The sequence below is a fragment of the Electrophorus electricus genome, chromosome 3 (genome assembly GCF_041902795.1).
Source record: "Electrophorus electricus isolate QZ-2024a chromosome 3, ASM4190279v1, whole genome shotgun sequence".
Lineage (NCBI taxonomy): Eukaryota > Metazoa > Chordata > Actinopteri > Gymnotiformes > Gymnotidae > Electrophorus > Electrophorus electricus.
In genome coordinates this window covers 8,619,314-8,636,399 of record NC_137499.1, presented here as the reverse complement: position 1 = coordinate 8,636,399, position 17,086 = coordinate 8,619,314, and the positions used below count along the sequence as shown (strand labels likewise).

At 42.6% G+C, this 17,086-nt stretch overlaps 2 protein-coding genes across 9 annotated transcripts; one reads left to right on the top strand and one right to left on the bottom strand.

Annotated features, from left to right (window-relative positions):
- Positions 1–427: 427 nt before the first annotated feature.
- Positions 428–3,561, top strand: tlr1 (toll-like receptor 1). Its single transcript, XM_035530175.2, is given in 7 exon segments — positions 428–469; positions 1,949–2,160; positions 2,163–2,837; positions 2,840–3,015; positions 3,018–3,223; positions 3,225–3,395; positions 3,397–3,561. Coding segments are annotated over 6 exon segments (1,530 nt in total). The 5' UTR covers positions 428–469; positions 1,949–1,973; the 3' UTR covers positions 3,512–3,561.
- Positions 3,562–3,660: 99 nt separating this feature from the next.
- ints10 (integrator complex subunit 10) lies at positions 3,661–16,296 on the bottom strand. 8 transcript variants are annotated; one of them, XM_035532280.2, is made up of 18 exons: positions 16,053–16,296; positions 15,817–15,884; positions 15,377–15,480; positions 14,930–15,069; positions 14,615–14,696; positions 14,348–14,488; positions 12,746–12,917; positions 12,422–12,591; positions 12,020–12,159; positions 11,715–11,868; positions 10,828–10,910; positions 10,319–10,462; positions 8,312–8,420; positions 8,006–8,085; positions 6,525–6,690; positions 6,250–6,343; positions 5,393–5,461; positions 3,661–4,766 (listed from the first exon to the last, which is right to left on the bottom strand). In XM_035532280.2, the coding sequence occupies exons 1-18, from the start codon at positions 16,179–16,181 to the stop codon at positions 4,610–4,612; spliced, it is 2,202 nt and encodes a 733-aa protein (XP_035388173.1). In that variant the 5' UTR covers positions 16,182–16,296; the 3' UTR covers positions 3,661–4,609. The 8 variants fall into 8 exon arrangements, 7 of the variants coding, with proteins under 7 accessions (XP_035388173.1, XP_035388178.1, XP_081566261.1 ...); XM_035532285.2 differs by lacking the exon at positions 5,393–5,461 and having other exon boundaries at positions 12,005–12,159; positions 12,413–12,591; XM_081710135.1 differs by lacking the exon at positions 5,393–5,461 and having other exon boundaries at positions 12,413–12,591.
- Between the last annotated feature and the right edge of the window lie 790 nt (positions 16,297–17,086).

Genomic DNA, 17,086 nt, shown 5'->3' with positions numbered 1-17,086 from the left:
CATACAAATATGCATATAAACACACACACACAGTCACACACAAGTAAGTTTGACTCTGTATGACACACAAACACACACAAGTTTGGCACACAAATAACCATTTCTTCTAAATTTGCACCTAAAAACAGAATGCTTGTCCAGTTCACAGATAAATAACACAGACCATTTTAGCAGATTAGCAGATACAGTAATCAAGCCTCTGAATGAACAAAACATTGGTTTGTCTCAGATTCATTTTAGTGAGGAAACAACCCTGTCTGCGAGATACTAATGTACAATCTGTTTTTTAAAGAAATATCTTTGAAACAGAAAAGCAGAAGTAGGTTGTCATTATTTGAACAATCTGCTTTCATATTTTTTAGCTACCTCTAAATCAACTAAACCAACCATGTTCATTTGCATCACTTCCCTAACTAAACTACTGTAGCCTTAGACTGTCACAGGCAGAAGGACTTTCTTCAATAAACCGGTATGTGAAATATCATTACAAGATTTGTTTCTGATTCTAATTAATTACAGTTTAAGGGAAGATATTGAATGCAGTGCACACTAAATCAACTAAATGTACAATAAGCCATTAATTGCTGCAAATACATTAAGGAAACCCTGAGTTTGTTTGCAACTTTATCCTTAAAAAACCCCCTAACAATTAAACTGAATAACTATTCTGAAACCAAATGAGCTCAGCAACAATTTGTAAAAATATACTTTGAATATTTATTTAATCTTAATGTTTAATCCTAATTTTCCTTAATCTTATTAATCGTGAGTGGTAAAATGGTGAAATAACCACAGGGCCCTCATTATTCTTGCAAGAGTGTTGTGAATTTGGTCATATGCTTAAGATTATCAAGTGAGCAAGCAGGGACACTCCCAGTGAATTTATGCTTATGACAGCATTCTGTTTGTCCTCATCTGTGTAAAACATGCAAAGACGTGCTTTTCATTGTAAACAAACTTTCAGAATCCCACATGTGTTAATACCCAATCTTTAACCCACTACAAAAGCAAAAATTAAAGAAATTGAAATGACCAAATTGACAAAAATATTGCTTTGGGAAAAGTCCAGTAAATGTAAGAGTTATGTGACTATCCATAACCTTTCCAATGCCTTTTTTTTCTGTCATGCAGACATCATTATTTTAGACTATTTTCATAGACTATGTAATACAATCCAAATCCAGAAACCAAAAACAAGGCAGAATCTAGCGGCTACTATTTAGTGTCCGTTGTCGTCCAGAGGAGGATGGCCCCCATCTGAGTCGTGGTTCCTCTCCAGGTTCCTTCCTCGTGCTCCAGGGAGTTTTTCCTCACCACTGTCGCTCTTGTCTTGCTCACTGACGGCTTGGACTCAGACATTTGTAAAGCTGCTTTGTGACAACGGCTGTTGTGAAAAGCGCTATAGAAATAAATTTGACTTTGACTATCTGTTTCATTAAACTGTTGTAAGACATTGAAGTGAGCAGTGATATGAGTGCAATAAATGAATGGGTTTATTTGTGTAGCGTTACTAGTTAGTTGAAGACCTAGCTGGAAAAATAAGCCAATGATATTTAAATTCATATTTATCAGACAATTAAAGTAGCAAAATTATTATACTCCCTGATACATGTATATTTTGATATTATTGATTCTGATATTTTAAATTGTTGATTTTTCTAGTTGTTAAAATATTATACTCAAACTGACCAAATCTGAGACATGAGATTGATTGTACAGACATGTCAAAGATAAAACTAGTTTATTCATATGGAACTTGCATTAATAATAAACATCTAATAAAGATCTACCCACAAAGACAAATGTAAATTAACATTATTATTTTTTGTTCATACATACATACATAGTAAATTTTGGGAAATACTATAGCTTGTATTATGATTATTTATCCAACCAAAGTTACAACTGTGTTGCTTACATCTTCTTTCTTTGTGCCCTCTGCAAACAGGGTAACGAGGGCTCCAGGGCACACCATGTGGACACTGGCTGTATTGCTGGTATCCTTCCCGACTTCCTTCCTGCTCGTTTTGGAGAAGGTTGTCCTTAACTACTCTTGCAGAAACCTCTCCTACGTTCCTTCTAATATCCCATCATCGGCTCTGAGCGTGGATCTGTCTCAGAATCACATTCAGACCCTGAAAAAATATGACTTCCATGGCACACCCAGCCTCCATTTCTGGAAACACTGGACCTGTCCCACAACAGACTCCAAAACCTGTCCAATCAGAAATACCTTTTAAAAGCACAGAGCCTACAGTGCTTGGACGTGTGTGCCAACAGGTTTTCAGTTATGGCACTGGGTGTTGAGTTCGCCAGACTGACAAGCATAAAGTGGCTTGGTCTGAATGCTGACTACATTCGAAATAACGACTTTGCAAACATCTCTGCACACTTACTCCAGACCCTCTTCATACAAGCCCAGAATCTGAAGGCCTATGAAGTGGGAAGTCTGCTATATGCAAAGGCAATAAAAATTTCCATTGTAATGTCAAACAATGACTATCTTGACAACCCAGTGATTGCTGATGCTTTAGCATTTTTTAAGGAAGTAGAGCTCACTGGCTTAAATCATCCCAAAGACTTCGTCGGAGACCTTGTATTGCAACAAGCAGAAATTTAAACAGTTAATTTACACTTATCTACTATTCAGATCACCTGGAAAGTTGTTACAGCCCTCATCAACAGCATCTTAACATCCTCTGTTCACCAGCTCAGTTTATTTAATCTTACCTTGACTCAAATGGTTGAAGGCACAAGTATCAACCAAAGCCACATCTTTGATTCCTTTAGTGTCACACAGTCATCAGTGACCATGTTCATGTTTTCTCAGGAGGAGCTCTGAGTCCAATAATCCACATGACCTGCCCAAAGGTGGTTAGTGCAATACAAATGCTTTATTTGTCTGACTGCACCCTATCTGAAAATGTCTTCTTCAGAGGGCTACATCAGGAATGTGATACCTTCACAAATCTGGAGATTCTGGTTCCGAGGGTCAACAATCTTAGATATCTATTGCCCAACAACCCGACGAGTTGCAGGGGGTGTACTATCATGCTTTTGTCTCATATAGTCAACGTAACACCAACTGGGTCAAAGGTCAACTCTTACCCAAGCTGGAGGGCAAGGATCCAGCTGCGATCCGAAAGGGGCTGCGAGTGTGCCATGAGAGAAATTTTATCCCTGGCAAAACGATCGTGCATAACATCTTACGTTGCATAGAACAGTCGAGGTTGTGTCTTTGTGCTCTCAACCCACTTCTTTCAAAGCGAATGGTGTCATTACGAGCTGTACTTTGCCAGCCACCAGAGGCTAACGCGATCCCAAGACAACATTCTCCTCATTCTCCTGGAGCCGCTGCCCCCATACCTCATCCTGCCTAAGTACCACCAGCTGAAGCACCTACCTTGAATGGCCGCAGGACAAAGCTAAACAAGGAATGTTCTGGGCACATCTGCAGGCAGCCCTACAGGCAGATTTACCCAGCCCCCCTTACGAGGGAGACAGCGAGTGAGAACTAACTAATAGATGGAAAGTGAAACGGCAGAGAATGGGGACAGAAGAGAACAGGACATGGTGAGGAGTGAAGACATCTAAAGGGACAAGACTGTGTAGACACATGTTGTTTAGACTTAGTAAATGAAACAGCACCAAAAGTAAATGTAGATACAAAACAAGATATTTATTACCGTTTGTGGACAAATTTGTGGACAACAATGTAAATGAAAGTCTTAGAAATTTTATATAAAGACAAATTTGTATGTTATTGATTTCTTGAAATAAAAGTTTATACAATGTCAATCATCATTTAAGATGTCCAAAATATGGACAAATTACTTATTAATGAGTACTGATATTGTTTTTGAGGTTCAGATTGCTAGCGTAGCTGCATTAAGAAATGACTGAGTCCAACATTTCAATGAACAAAATCAAAATATCATATGGGAAAAATGTAGGATGCTACGAAAGCAAAGTGACACATTCAAGATTTTTTTTCCTAAGCTACACATTCCTAGATAAACTTAATAACCAAATCTCAGTCCGATCATGCCAGCTACTGTAAATCCGTGTAGTCATTAGCACTCAGTGTTATACGTGCTGTCTATGGCAAGACAAGCCATGGTTCCAGCAGTGGAAACTGCGGACGTCCTGTGATGCCTCAGTCAGGCAGAACCATCCTTGTAAGAACCCCCTTAGATAGAGACCGAGCTTGTTGGGTGACATCCAAGAGATGTGATGAGGTAGGTTTCCCTGCACGTTCACATGTAAGTACAACAAGCCTGACTGGAATTCAACTGAAGTGAAAATGAAAACCAATGCTCTTTAGAGGCCACACCACATCATTTGATCCACCACTAAAACTGCTTTATAAGTCTACAACAGTCAACAGGAAACACTGACAGTTGAAAAAGAGGCAGTAAACAAAATGTGGAGTGGCGATTTATGTATGTTAGGACAGTGTTGTCTGTATTTCAGTCCAACCTGTAGTCACATTAATGAGTGCGAATGGACGTGCTGCTATGATGGGCACCTGTACCAGAGGGAGTCAAGCAGCCCTATTAAAGGACACAATGGAGTGATAGGTCAAAGGGCAGAGGACGTGTGTCAAAGGTCAAGGTAAGGACTGGATGAGTATAATCTTCTCGTTGATGCAGAAACGATGCAACACACTGAGCAGGTTTTCTCCGCAGCGAGACACTTGCCGGTCCATCGCCAGACGGAAATCTTCCTTCACGCCTTTGGTGATGCCACGGGTCACGGTGTGATGTCTGAAAGAGCAAAGATGAGTGTGTGTGTGAGCGTGGATGACTGGCTCAATAATGAAGATTTGACTTAAAGCCCTATTTTGTCTCTAAAGCCAGGATCATAGTAAAAGAAATCTGTTATGATATTGACAATTAGAACAAGTTGTTTTCTTTTCTGCAAGTTATGATCTTGGACACAATCCAAAACAGATTTGGCAACATTGCCTCTCAACTTTACATAAACACACACGGACACACAAATAATTTTGCCTCTGACCCTCATTTCTCACTTCTGCATTAAGCAAAAGTTGTGTACATTGATCAACACAATGTTAAAATATACAGAGATATAACAAACATTTGCACAGTGAACACTGGATACATTGTCAATGATTCTGAAATAAAAACACATTTGCTTCACAACAAAACATGACAAAAAACATATGCAACGGATGTCATGTATTAAAACCAAAACACTTGTGGAATGAAAACTAAAGAAGACCTGAAAAAAAGAAAGAAAAGAAAAAGTATTTGGGGAGGGGGAGTCAGAATACAGAGGGAATGTTACGGCGTATGAGGAGGCTAGGAGGAGGAGCTTGGGTATGGGAGGAGCCAGGAGCGATGTTGATTGGGTGATGGGGATAGGGTACCTGTCAGCCTTCTGAGCCCCTGGAAGCAGCAGGGTATTTAACTCCACCCCCAGGGCGGGGCTGGGGTTCCTACAAACATCAAACACCATTTCATCAACACCCTAAGAACAGGGCTGCATTCAAGACCTTGAACGCACTCTGCAGTACTGTGAGTGCACCAGGCTACCAAATACTGTACTTCATACAAACATATACAGAGATCAGGTAAAAGGCAAGGGAAGAAAAAACCCCACAGCTGAAAAGCAACTGTTCTGAAAACAGTTAAAACATCTTCAACAGCAAAAGGAAAATAAGTCGTCAATTAATCTAAAGCATTATAACTGCAACAAAAAATAACTCATGGGGAGACTGGACAACTACTGATGACTTTTAATATCGACTTAAACCAGCACTCAGAGGTTGATTTTACAGACCCACATCATTTGTTGTACTTCCCATTAGTACTTTAAAAAGGATTTTGTTTAGAAATCACTTCATGTCTTGAATGCACCCCAGGTGTGAGTTCTAAAAAGAGGTCAGAGGTCATTAGAAGCTAAATCTGCCAATCACAGAGCAGGTCAGAAGTCACAAGAAGCTAAGCCAGCTAACAACTTTGGGGCAAAAAAGAAAGAAAGAAAGAAAGAAAGAAAGAAAGAAAGAAAGAAAGAAAAAGAAAGAGATAGAAAGGACTGTAAACGTATTGCTGCTCCTGTCAGAAGCACAAAGAGCAATCAGCTACGGAGGTGTTTTCATGTCAAAAAGAAAAAGAAAAACAAAACAAAAGGGGAAAACCAGGTTTAAAAAAATCCTGTATACGATCATGTCTTATTGCCCCAACACCACCTGTTCAGTAGAGGAGAGGTCAGGGGGTGACCTACTTAATCAGCAGGCCCTGGTTAGGCAGCAGCTCTAGCTGGACCCGACCCCCTTCTGTCGTACGCAGATATGCAAACTCTTCCAGCATGTCAATGTCTGGATCAGTGGTCAAGGAGACTCCAAATATAACAGCAATCTAATGAGAAACCATGTAATCTCACATATCTCACACACACACACACACACACACGGGAACAGATGCCATGCACAAGATTCTACACCCCACTCCTCAAGACTAGGACCAACAGGCTTGAACTTCAGACACACTAAAGGATACTGGTGACGTAGTTAAAGAAGTTCTCATACTGAAAACTCCCATGGTCACAAATTCTGTCCACTGCCTTCAGGAAGAGGGCCTCTCCCAGCGGCCAATCATGCTGTAGAAGAACGATCACATGACCCAGAGCCAGGTCATCTCTGCTACCATCTGCAAATGCCCGCAGCTGACAGAAAAAGGGGCAGGGGAGGGCAGGGGAGGGGAGGGGAGGGGAGGGGAGGGCAGGGGAGGGGAGGGGAGGGGAGGGCAGGGCAGGGCAGGGCAGGGGAGGGGAGGGGAGGGGAGGGGAGGGGAGGGCAGGGGAGGGGAGGGGAGGGGAGGGGAGGGGAGGGCAGGGGAGGGGAGGGCAGGGCAGGGCAGGGCAGGGGAGGGGAGGGGAGGGGAGGGCAGGGGAGGGGAGGGGAGGGGGCAATAAAGAAGCTTCTCAGATGTTTAGAAAGTTACGTTTTTGCTACACCACAGAATTCTGCATCACCCATAGCAATGTTTTTATTAAATGTAGCAGTGTAAGAATACTGAACTTATGTTCAGTGTTTACACCTGAATATCAATATGTGGTTATGTCAATATACTGCCATCTATGGGACTGAACACCCTTACAGAACAGCTTACAAACAGTTGTTATGCAACTAGCTGAAAACACGAACAATCTGCCCCTGGCAATTGTCTTGAACTGCTTATATAATGAACTGATATTAACTGGAGGTAACTTGAACACTTACATCTTGACAAAAAGCTACCTTAGCATAAACATTGTATATCGTCCAAAGGACATTTTGTTTCATAGGGTGATGGCGGTGCGGGTGGGTGTGGATGTGGGTGTGGGGGTGTGTGTCTGCTACTGTGACAATAAATAAACTTAAAGTTTCTGCAGCACAGGGGACAACGGAAGCACACTGGTGAGAACCGACCTAACTGCGGACAACAGCCAAGTACAATGGTAAGCCATTTACTACCAAAAAAGTAAAAACATTTATTGAAGTGATTATAGAAAAAGTTTTATTTATTTATTTATTTATTTATTAAAAGTGCAGCTCATGTGAGATGAAGAATCAAACTGCTCTACAGTCCTCAAATGAACCTGTTAATGCGCCACAGAACAGGTCCCCCACAGGAAGGCGGGCATGTTTAAAACAGACTCAGTACAGAATTGCAGAAAGATCCAGGCCACAAGGTGTCAGTATAACGGCTGTTTCGTAATGCAAAGATTTTTTGAAAAAATGATTTATTGCTCCTTTACATTATGGGCTGCCATGAGTTATGGTTAGACAAACGATGCTTTCACAATGAAACGCACACAAAATACGAACATCAGTGATATTTTTGTTTCGGTATCTAATTTTTAAATTTTTTATTTTTTATTTTTTTTAAATTGAGGAAATGGCATCCGTTTGCACCCATCCTGAGCCCTGAATGTGACTGTGCACAGTGAGATATGTTGTTGCGATGGTGTGTGTGTGTGTGTGTGTGTGTGTGAGCACCTTGAAGCATGCCAGCATGAGCTGCAGACAGAAGGGCAGAATGTCTTTGCTGGTGCAAGGAACAAGCCTCAGGTCGTTGCCTAGGAAACAGGGTATGACAACACTCTTAGAACAACTTAGATCATTCTAGATCCAAAATGGTATGGCAGAGGGGCTCAACATTACAGAAATAATTATTAACATTAAAAACTTGGACCAGGTTCTCACACTCCTGAGGTTGTGGATGAAGTCAGATAGCGGGAAGGAAAAAGGCTCGACTAAGTGCCAAGGACCTCTGGTCTTCTGGCAAAGCCCAGACAGCCTCACCTTTCCTGGGTTTGCCTCTAGCACGGCTGGATTCTTCACTGCACTTCACTGGTTCTTGATTCTGAGGCACCAGACCACTGACAACTTCCAAGACCTTCTCACATGCAAGCTAGAGAATAAAATTCACACAAATGTGTTCACATTTAGGACAATTCTAACAGTATAAACCGATGGATTATATTTACGTGTTTCCTGTTGTGTTGTACTATGCAATCAGTTGTTTACTTTACACTGTAATGTGCATGTGTGCTACGCGTGTGCATTAAGGCTCTATTTGTATGTTACCCTGTGCTCCCCCAGAGCATAGTGGCAGGACGCCTGCTGTATTACGGCTGTGTGTGTGTGTGTGTGTGTGTGTGTGTGTGTGTGTGTGTGTGTGTGTGTGTGTGTGTGTGTGTGTTACCCTGTGCTCCCCCAATGCGTAGTGGCAAAACACCTGCTGTATTATGGATCTGTGTGTGTGCACGTGCATGTTACCCTGTGCTCCCCCAGAGCGTAGTGGCAGGACGCCTGCTGTATTATGGCTCTGTGTGTGTGTGTGTGTGTGTGTGTGTGTGTTACCCTGTGCTCCCCCAATGCGTAGTGGCAAAACACCTGCTGTATTATGGATCTGTGTGTGTGCACGTGCATGTTACCCTGTGCTCCCCCAGAGCGTAGTGGCAGGACGCCTGCTGTATTATGGCTCTGTGTGTGTGTGTGTGTGTGTGTGTGTGTGTGTGTGTGTGTGTGTTACCCTGTGCTCCCCCAATGCGTAGTGGCAAAACACCTGCTGTATTATGGATCTGTGTGTGTGCACGTGCATGTTACCCTGTGCTCCCCCAGAGCGTAGTGGCAGGACGCCTGCTGTATTACGGCTCTGTGTGTGTGTGTGTGTGTGTGTGTGTGTGTGTGTGTGTGTGTGTGTGTGTGTGTGTGTTACCCTGTGCTCCCCCAATGCGTAGTGGCAAAACACCTGCTGTATTATGGATCTGTGTGTGTGCACGTGCATGTTACCCTGTGCTCCCCCAGAGCGTAGTGGCAGGACGCCTGCTGTATTATGGCTCTGTGTGTGTGTGTGTGTGTGTGTGTGTGTGTGTGTGTGTGTGTGTGTGTGTGTGTGTGTTACCCTGTGCTCCCCCAATGCGTAGTGGCAAAACACCTGCTGTATTATGGATCTGTGTGTGTGCACGTGCATGTTACCCTGTGCTCCCCCAGAGCGTAGTGGCAGGACGCCTGCTGTATTATGGCTCTGTGTGTGTGTGTGTGTGTGTGTGTGTGTGTGTGTTACCCTGTGCTCCCCCAATGCGTAGTGGCAAAACACCTGCTGTATTATGGATCTGTGTGTGTGCACGTGCATGTTACCCTGTGCTCCCCCAGAGCGTAGTGGCAGGACGCCTGCTGTATTATGGCTCTGTGTGTGTGTGTGTGTGTGTGTGTGTGTGTGTGTTACCCTGTGCTCCCCCAATGCGTAGTGGCAAAACACCTGCTGTATTATGGATGTGTGTGTGTGCACGTGCATGTTACCCTGTGCTCCCCCAGAGCGTAGTGGCAGGACGCCTGCTGTATTATGGCTCTGTGTGTGTGTGTGTGTGTGTGTTACCCTGTGCTCCCCCAATGCGTAGTGGCAAAACACCTGCTGTATTATGGATCTGTGTGTGTGCACGTGCATGTTACCCTGTGCTCCCCCAGAGCGTAGTGGCAGGACGCCTGCTGTATTATGGCTCTGTGTGTGTGTGTGTGTGTGTGTGTGTGTGTGTGTGTGTGTGTGTGTGTGTGTGTGTGTGTGTGTTACCCTGTGCTCCCCCAATGCGTAGTGGCAAAACACCTGCTGTATTATGGATCTGTGTGTGTGCACGTGCATGTTACCCTGTGCTCCCCCAGAGCGTAGTGGCAGGACGCCTGCTGTATTATGGCTCTGTGTGTGTGTGTGTGTGTGTGTGTGTGTGTGTGTTACCCTGTGCTCCCCCAATGCGTAGTGGCAAAACACCTGCTGTATTATGGATCTGTGTGTGTGCACGTGCATGTTACCCTGTGCTCCCCCAGAGCGTAGTGGCAGGACGCCTGCTGTATTACGGCTCTGTGTGTCTCCAGGTTGGAGGCTGCTGTGAGTGAACTCTGGGGCTGTAGAGAAGACATCTGCACCAGACTGGACAGAGCCTTCCTGTACTGACCCTGCAACACACACGCACACATTGTAATGGCGTCAAAGTGCAGCTGGAGTAGACAAGGGAAGAGAGCGCGTAGCCATGAATCAAGGGAAGAGATTCCAAGTGCAATTTATTTACAATTCAGACAAGCCCAAGTCTCATTCAACAGTATACATACACACAAACACACACAGTCACTCCCCTCTCTTCTCATCATCCTCATCCTTACTCATCATCAGGGTCATCACACACTCACACGTGCACACATATGCAAGCATTATCGCACGTGTAGACACCAACGCATTCAAAATGCACACATGAATAAAGTAAACTTAAGTGCTTAACCCATGACATGCAGTTTGTTGGTAAATAATATGAGATGATTCATACCTGGTATATGATCATGTCGGTGAGGAATATTCTGTACCACAGCCAGTTCTCTGTCTTCCATGCTGTGCATATCTTATTGAATTCTGCAAGAGATTAATAAAACTGATTAGTTACTGCATAAGAACATTGCATAAGCATATACAATAAGTGATATGCAATGGAAGACGTTTATGCCATGACATCAGGATATGCAGGTCTACAAAATAATAATGTGAGTGATCAAAGTAGACCCTCGTTGATCTGTGGATGTCAACCCAGCGAAGGAAAATCGATTGATCTTAGAGACAGCTCAGAAATTCAAATTCAGTGTGTCAAAATACAGTGGGGCAAATTATTAAAACCTACTGTCAGATTTGACATGACAGCAGCAAACAGTGCCGTGCCAACATGTTCCCTCACCCATGTATGCGCACTGATGAAATACTTTAACATTTGCGTGATATATGGCGCTTCCACGTTTTGTTTTGTTTATATATTTGTATGATATATGGCGCTTCCACCTTCTGTCCTTATTCACATATGATGTTAGCGATTCATAGCAGAACCCTGCTCCACAAAAACCACCACCTGAACCTGTCCAACGGTAAATGTTTTAGTAAGAGGCTGACGTGGATTGGATGATCTTTTCTTTAACAATGTTTGGTCACACATGCAAGTCGTCAACAAAATCCTGCATGTGCGCCTAACTGAGACATTTATTTAAAGACATGATTTTATTCTGGTTGGAGTGAACATACCATGATTGTGTGTGGCAGTTTCCATGGTGTAAGTTACTGTCAAGTTTTAATGAATCTGGCCCAGTGTCTTGTCTATACTTCTAAAGCAGCTTTGTAAGGAAGCATGTGCGCACACACACACACACACACACACACACACACACACACTACCTGATTCCAGAGTGTCATGGGAGTGTAGGAGGTCCCAACTCTCTCTCGCTGTGCGGAAATGTTCCAAAGTCTCCACCCACCCCATCATTTCTGTTTTATTCACCAGTATGTGTCTTCCTCGTCCCTTACCCAGAGCGTCTTCATCATCAGAACTCTACGCGCACACACAATCAAGTTTAGAAAACTCACATTTAAAAGTGATTCCACTGTTCACATTTAGAAGTGATTGTACTGTTCATTCTTTTCATTTTTATCCCCCCCCCCTTTGACCCCAACCCTTGACCTCTGACCTTGGTAATCCTCACCATGGTTTTCTCTCGTCCGTCTGCAAGCTTGCGTTTCTTGTGTGTGTGTTTACCGCTCGATCGCTCTACCTCGACATCATTAAACACACTTGAAAGATCCTCTAAGAGGACCCATGGAGTCGAGGCCAGAGAGTTATGACCTGTCTCACACACACACAGAAGATAAAAGCGTTGGTTAAATTCTAATATGTCAGTAACAGAATGTCATATTCCATTAGTGCAGTAAGACAGGAACACCATAAACAAGCCCGCTTCCAACCAACCTCTAATGCCCCTAATATGTGACTACTTTAAATTTACAGTATTAAACCGCGATCTGTGCATTAAAGATCAAGACGTGCCAGTTGAAGAGAAACAACACACTAAGTCACACACGCGCCCGCACACACGCACATGTCTGACCCTGAAAGAGTGAGGGTTGCACAGCGGAGACGTAAAGGTAGGAGCTGTGGAACAGCACAAGGGTGGAGCAGGTGACGATCTGGCTACAACAGTGGGACAGTGTCTCTCCTTCCAGACTGGGCAGGTAGCGGCACAAGTCTTTCACGCGCTGCAATAGCTCTGTATATGTCCTAAAGAACACACACACGCATGCACATACATGCACCTCCTTCACTCGCTGCAATAGATATGTGTGTCCTAAAGAACACAAACACACAAATCTTCACATGCTACAATAGACCTGTATATATCTTAAAGAACACACACACAGACAGACACTCTTACCTGCTACCTTTCTCTCCCTGCCACTCACACCGTGCTCCAACCACACCTACTATCTCAAGCAGCCTCTCCCATGGCTCTGCCACCACTGACGATTTTTCTGATAGGCCATCAATAACGTAACGCTGGCCCCGCCCCAGTCCTGGAGACTTAAGCCCAGCTACCTCCTGAGATCCTAAAAGAGAAACAGACAGAGTCCGAGAGAGAGAGAGAGAGAGAGAGAGAGAGAGAGAGAGAGCGCAAGTGTAAGACTAACACGTAGGTGAAAGGAACGAAACAGGCCTTAAAAACCAAGTCACCCTGAGAAAATCTGGTGATAAACATTCACTACTTTTTCTTAAATGCAAAGCTGCACATCACACTGGATGAGACAGACACGTGGCTAAACAAGTGTGCATACTGCTCCGATGTATCTGTGAATTTATGAAGGGAGAAAATAACTGTTACTGATGCTGTTTCTGAATTTATAAGAGGAGAATGTGTTATTAACTCTGTTTCTGTGTGTTTACATGTGGAGTGTGGAACTGACCCTATAACTATCGGACACAGACAGACACACACAGACAGACACACAGACGATGAAAATAATATTAGAGTCGCGTTGTACATTTAAAATTGTAACAGCGCCACGAAATGTTGGTCCTCTAGTCAGATTAGATATGATGATTGTAACGTCGATCAAGTTCTGATTTTTTTGGCGGTTATAAGCGCAACATAGGAACAAACGTTTTTATGCCAATGTTTGAAAATATTTTTTCAGTAATGTTACTTAAGGGGTGCAGAGAATGAGTTAGCAATCATTCGACCAAGCCATATACTTTTATAACATCCCCAATCGCCAGGCTTGTGCCACTGCAAATAGCGCTGACATTTTATCAGAACATTTAGCTGGTTAGCTAAGACTGCGAGCCAACAGCATCATAACAGGAGCCGAGTTACCCAACTACAAGTTAGTTGCTTGTCCCCCAATAATCTGTAACGTGTAAACGCCCCAATGCACGATCCTTTTTATTGGAAGAACGTAAAGGGAGTGGATATTGTAGTGTAACACTAAAGATCAGTTTCAATAAACTAGAGAACGGCACGATTTTCGGTCATCCTTAACGACGGATTTTCTAATCCCAACCCTAACACTCTCCTCAAAACATAAACAGTAGAAACGCTCGTGTCCGGTCAGACTATGGTCAGACTAAAGGTCATTTTAGGCCAAGTCAGTGCAGCCAAACACACCTTTAATTGTGTATTTATATCAGGTTGAGAAGTCATAAGGCTAAAGTGGTTCTTGTTTGTTTTATTGAGTATCTCCATCTTGCACTACTAATATTTTTGTTTACAGAATTAATGCCTAGTACATAATCTATATTTAGTTGTAAATAGTATTTCAAAGGACTAGCAAAAAGTTTGCTCAAAATAGAACTGAGTAGTAATCCATTTCCACACAAACTTGCTCCCATGGCGATATCTGAATTGAGTTTTACTAGTTTACATGTTTGCAACCGTGCTATATTGTAACTTGAATTTCTAATCTGCTTAATCTCTTTTAAAATGGTAAATTGTGAGCAGACAGAACACCACAGAAGCCTAAAGAGTGTAACTGCTACTTACCCTGTAACTGGGTGTCTGCGCAGGGGCCTCGTGTTACGTAGCCGATGTAAAACTCGGCTGCTGTGTGCATGTACTTGTACAACAGACTTGAAGGAAGCCGCATCTCCACATTATTAACGATTAACGGCAGAACATCACAGACTGAGGGAAAGTAAACAAAGATACACACATAGACAAAGACGGAGAAAAGGACAACAGATCATGTTAATACCCCAAAGCATACAATGACAATCACGAGGAAATGTGCAAAGCGGAAAACTGTCGCACCAAAAAGCTTCCTGAAACAGTTGACGGGTGTATCCAAGTCCTCCGCATTCTCCGCCTCTAAAAGAGACTCTCCTAAACTGACCTGAAGCACCAAGGGGTCAGAGGTCAACAGAAGACACACTCTTAATGCCACTATGAATAAAATGCAATCTAAACCTAACTAACAAACATCAGTTTATATGAGGTATGATTCTATAGCTGAGATATGAGCATATGCGTGCATCCTGTAATCTGCTATTTTTGCTAGTTTTCATAACTTGCTTGATAGACCTTCATAAAAGGATGTGTGTGTGTGTAGAATAAAGGTTCACGCACCCCGTGCTGAACTACAGACTCTGGGAATCTCCTCAGCAACAAAAGAAGCATCTCTGCTTTCTCTAGAGTGTTAAAACACTGCTCTGTAGCCTTCAACAGCATCTGACATTGCACAGGGCCAGGAAGAGTCTCAAACACGCCTACAACACACAGACAGACATACACAAGGTCATCAGCCTCAAAACTCTCAAACACTCCTAAGCACACCTCTTTATATAATTTATTACTAGGACTACATTAGACTCCCACATGCACCATTAAAACACACAATCACATTTCTGAAAAAAAAAAACTGGGTAAAAAAATGACTTCTGAGCAAAGGAGCCAAAACTATGGTGCTTCTGCAAACATCAACTCCTATCCTGTAGCATGACACTTGAGTACCCTGTCAAACTCTCTCACTCACACACACACACACACACGCACACACACACACACACTTTTCACCTTTGAGGAAGAGGGCATGTTTGTCCTGGCTGTCATTCCTTAGCGCAGCTGTGATTACCGTGATTTCACGCCACACCACTGGCTGGTCTGGGAAATTGATGAATCTGGTGCGAGTCAGAATTGATTGAAACATCTGTAATTGGGACTCACCTAGAACAACATGAAGATTCACATCGAAGAAAGAGGCCTGCAAAGCTGAGCCATCACCGTGCCCTGACACCAACTCAAGGTGCTTAATAATTAGCTGCGTTAATAGCACAGCTTTTGCACTTGCTTGGAGAAACATTAACAGAACCAAGAAAAGTCAAATCAAAGTAAACTCTCACTTCTGAACCCCATATCGAGTGAGTGTATTTCAGCAGAGTGGTCAACTGATGCTGACTATGCGGTTTGCATGTCTGATTCTCATCAGTCTGACCAGAGGCTGTTCTTTAACTCACATGTCGTAGAGCAGTCTGCCGGCTGAGGTTGTCCTCTCCGCGTTACGCTCGATCATGTACATCTCATACTAGAGCAGACAGGGGAAGTATAGAGTGCAGGTGTACAGAAGGCAACCAGCCACGCGAGCCAAGCGTTAAAATAAAGACGCTGACGTGAGCTATACAACATATGCAAACATATGAAAACGTTTGCATGTCAGATCATTCGAGTCACCCAGCGACTCTTTTCCATTTACCTGTATGTTGAAGTCTGTGGGATAGAGGGTGCGCGCGGTGATGAGCCAAGCCTTGGCAGCCCAAGGATCTTCCGCAACGAGCTCTCGTGCCCTTTTCACCAAAAAGTCGCAGTCGCCTTGCGCCGACATGTCTGTATACGGCACGTGGCTAGCACGATCTGCGGTGGAAAATGTTGAGATTTTTTTTGGTCATAGATTTTCATATAACCGGAATGCTGCGGGACATTTGATACATCGTGACCCTCTTTAGCTTCCGGGACACAATCCATGTTCAAGTATATCAAAATAAAAGTCTTATTCTTTTTAAAATTAAAAATGAAAGCTGTTACTTCATTTACAGATAACCAGTCGCTACAAAGATAAATACCTATGTATCTACGTAACAAGAGTGAAGAATGGATTACACACTAACATTTTAAAAGCTACTGTATTTTAATATTTAAATATAATTTTGGTAAAACTCATATAATCAGTCAATTATGCACAGAGTTGTGAACGTAGATACAAAATACAGAAAAGTACTTTACATAGAAATAGATCAGCATTCTCCCAAATGTGAGCTTTAATCTTAAAATGGCATTTTAACTTATAGTGTACAAAATTTTTAACCCCACTGAATCATTTGGAAATTATTTACACTTTAAAATTAAAATAGGCTAGCTTTATTTGCAAAAGGTATCACATTTTATATTGCAATTTCTCAGATCAACTATATTTTAATAATTTATCTACAAAAATAACTTATGTGCTAGTTTTCATCCATGCTACCAAACTATTATTTGACAGGTTATATAATATAATATAATATAATATAATATAATATAATATAATATAATATAATATAATATATAGCATTTGCAGGAAAGGTTAAGAAGCATAGAAAGGAGCACATGCTATTATTGCTTTAGCTAAGGTTGACCAAACCCAGAGAACTGGGCTGTGCAGAAGGGACATATTGCAAAATGTAAAATGTATAGTGTCTAATGTTGATGCTGTGAACAAGTTAATCGCATAGCATATTGCCACTGCTACTT

Coding starts and splice junctions, on each gene's coding strand:
- ints10 (XM_035532280.2), bottom strand. CDS start 16,181: ATGTCGGCGCAAGGCGACTGCGACTTTTTGGTGAAAAGGGCACGAGAG. Junction 12,160..12,421: donor GCAACCCTCACTCTTTCAGG/GTCAGACATGTG, acceptor TGTGTGAGACAG/GTCATAACTCTCTGGCCTCG. Junction 10,911..11,714: donor CCATGACACTCTGGAATCAG/GTAGTGTGTGTG, acceptor AATCTCTTGCAG/AATTCAATAAGATATGCACA.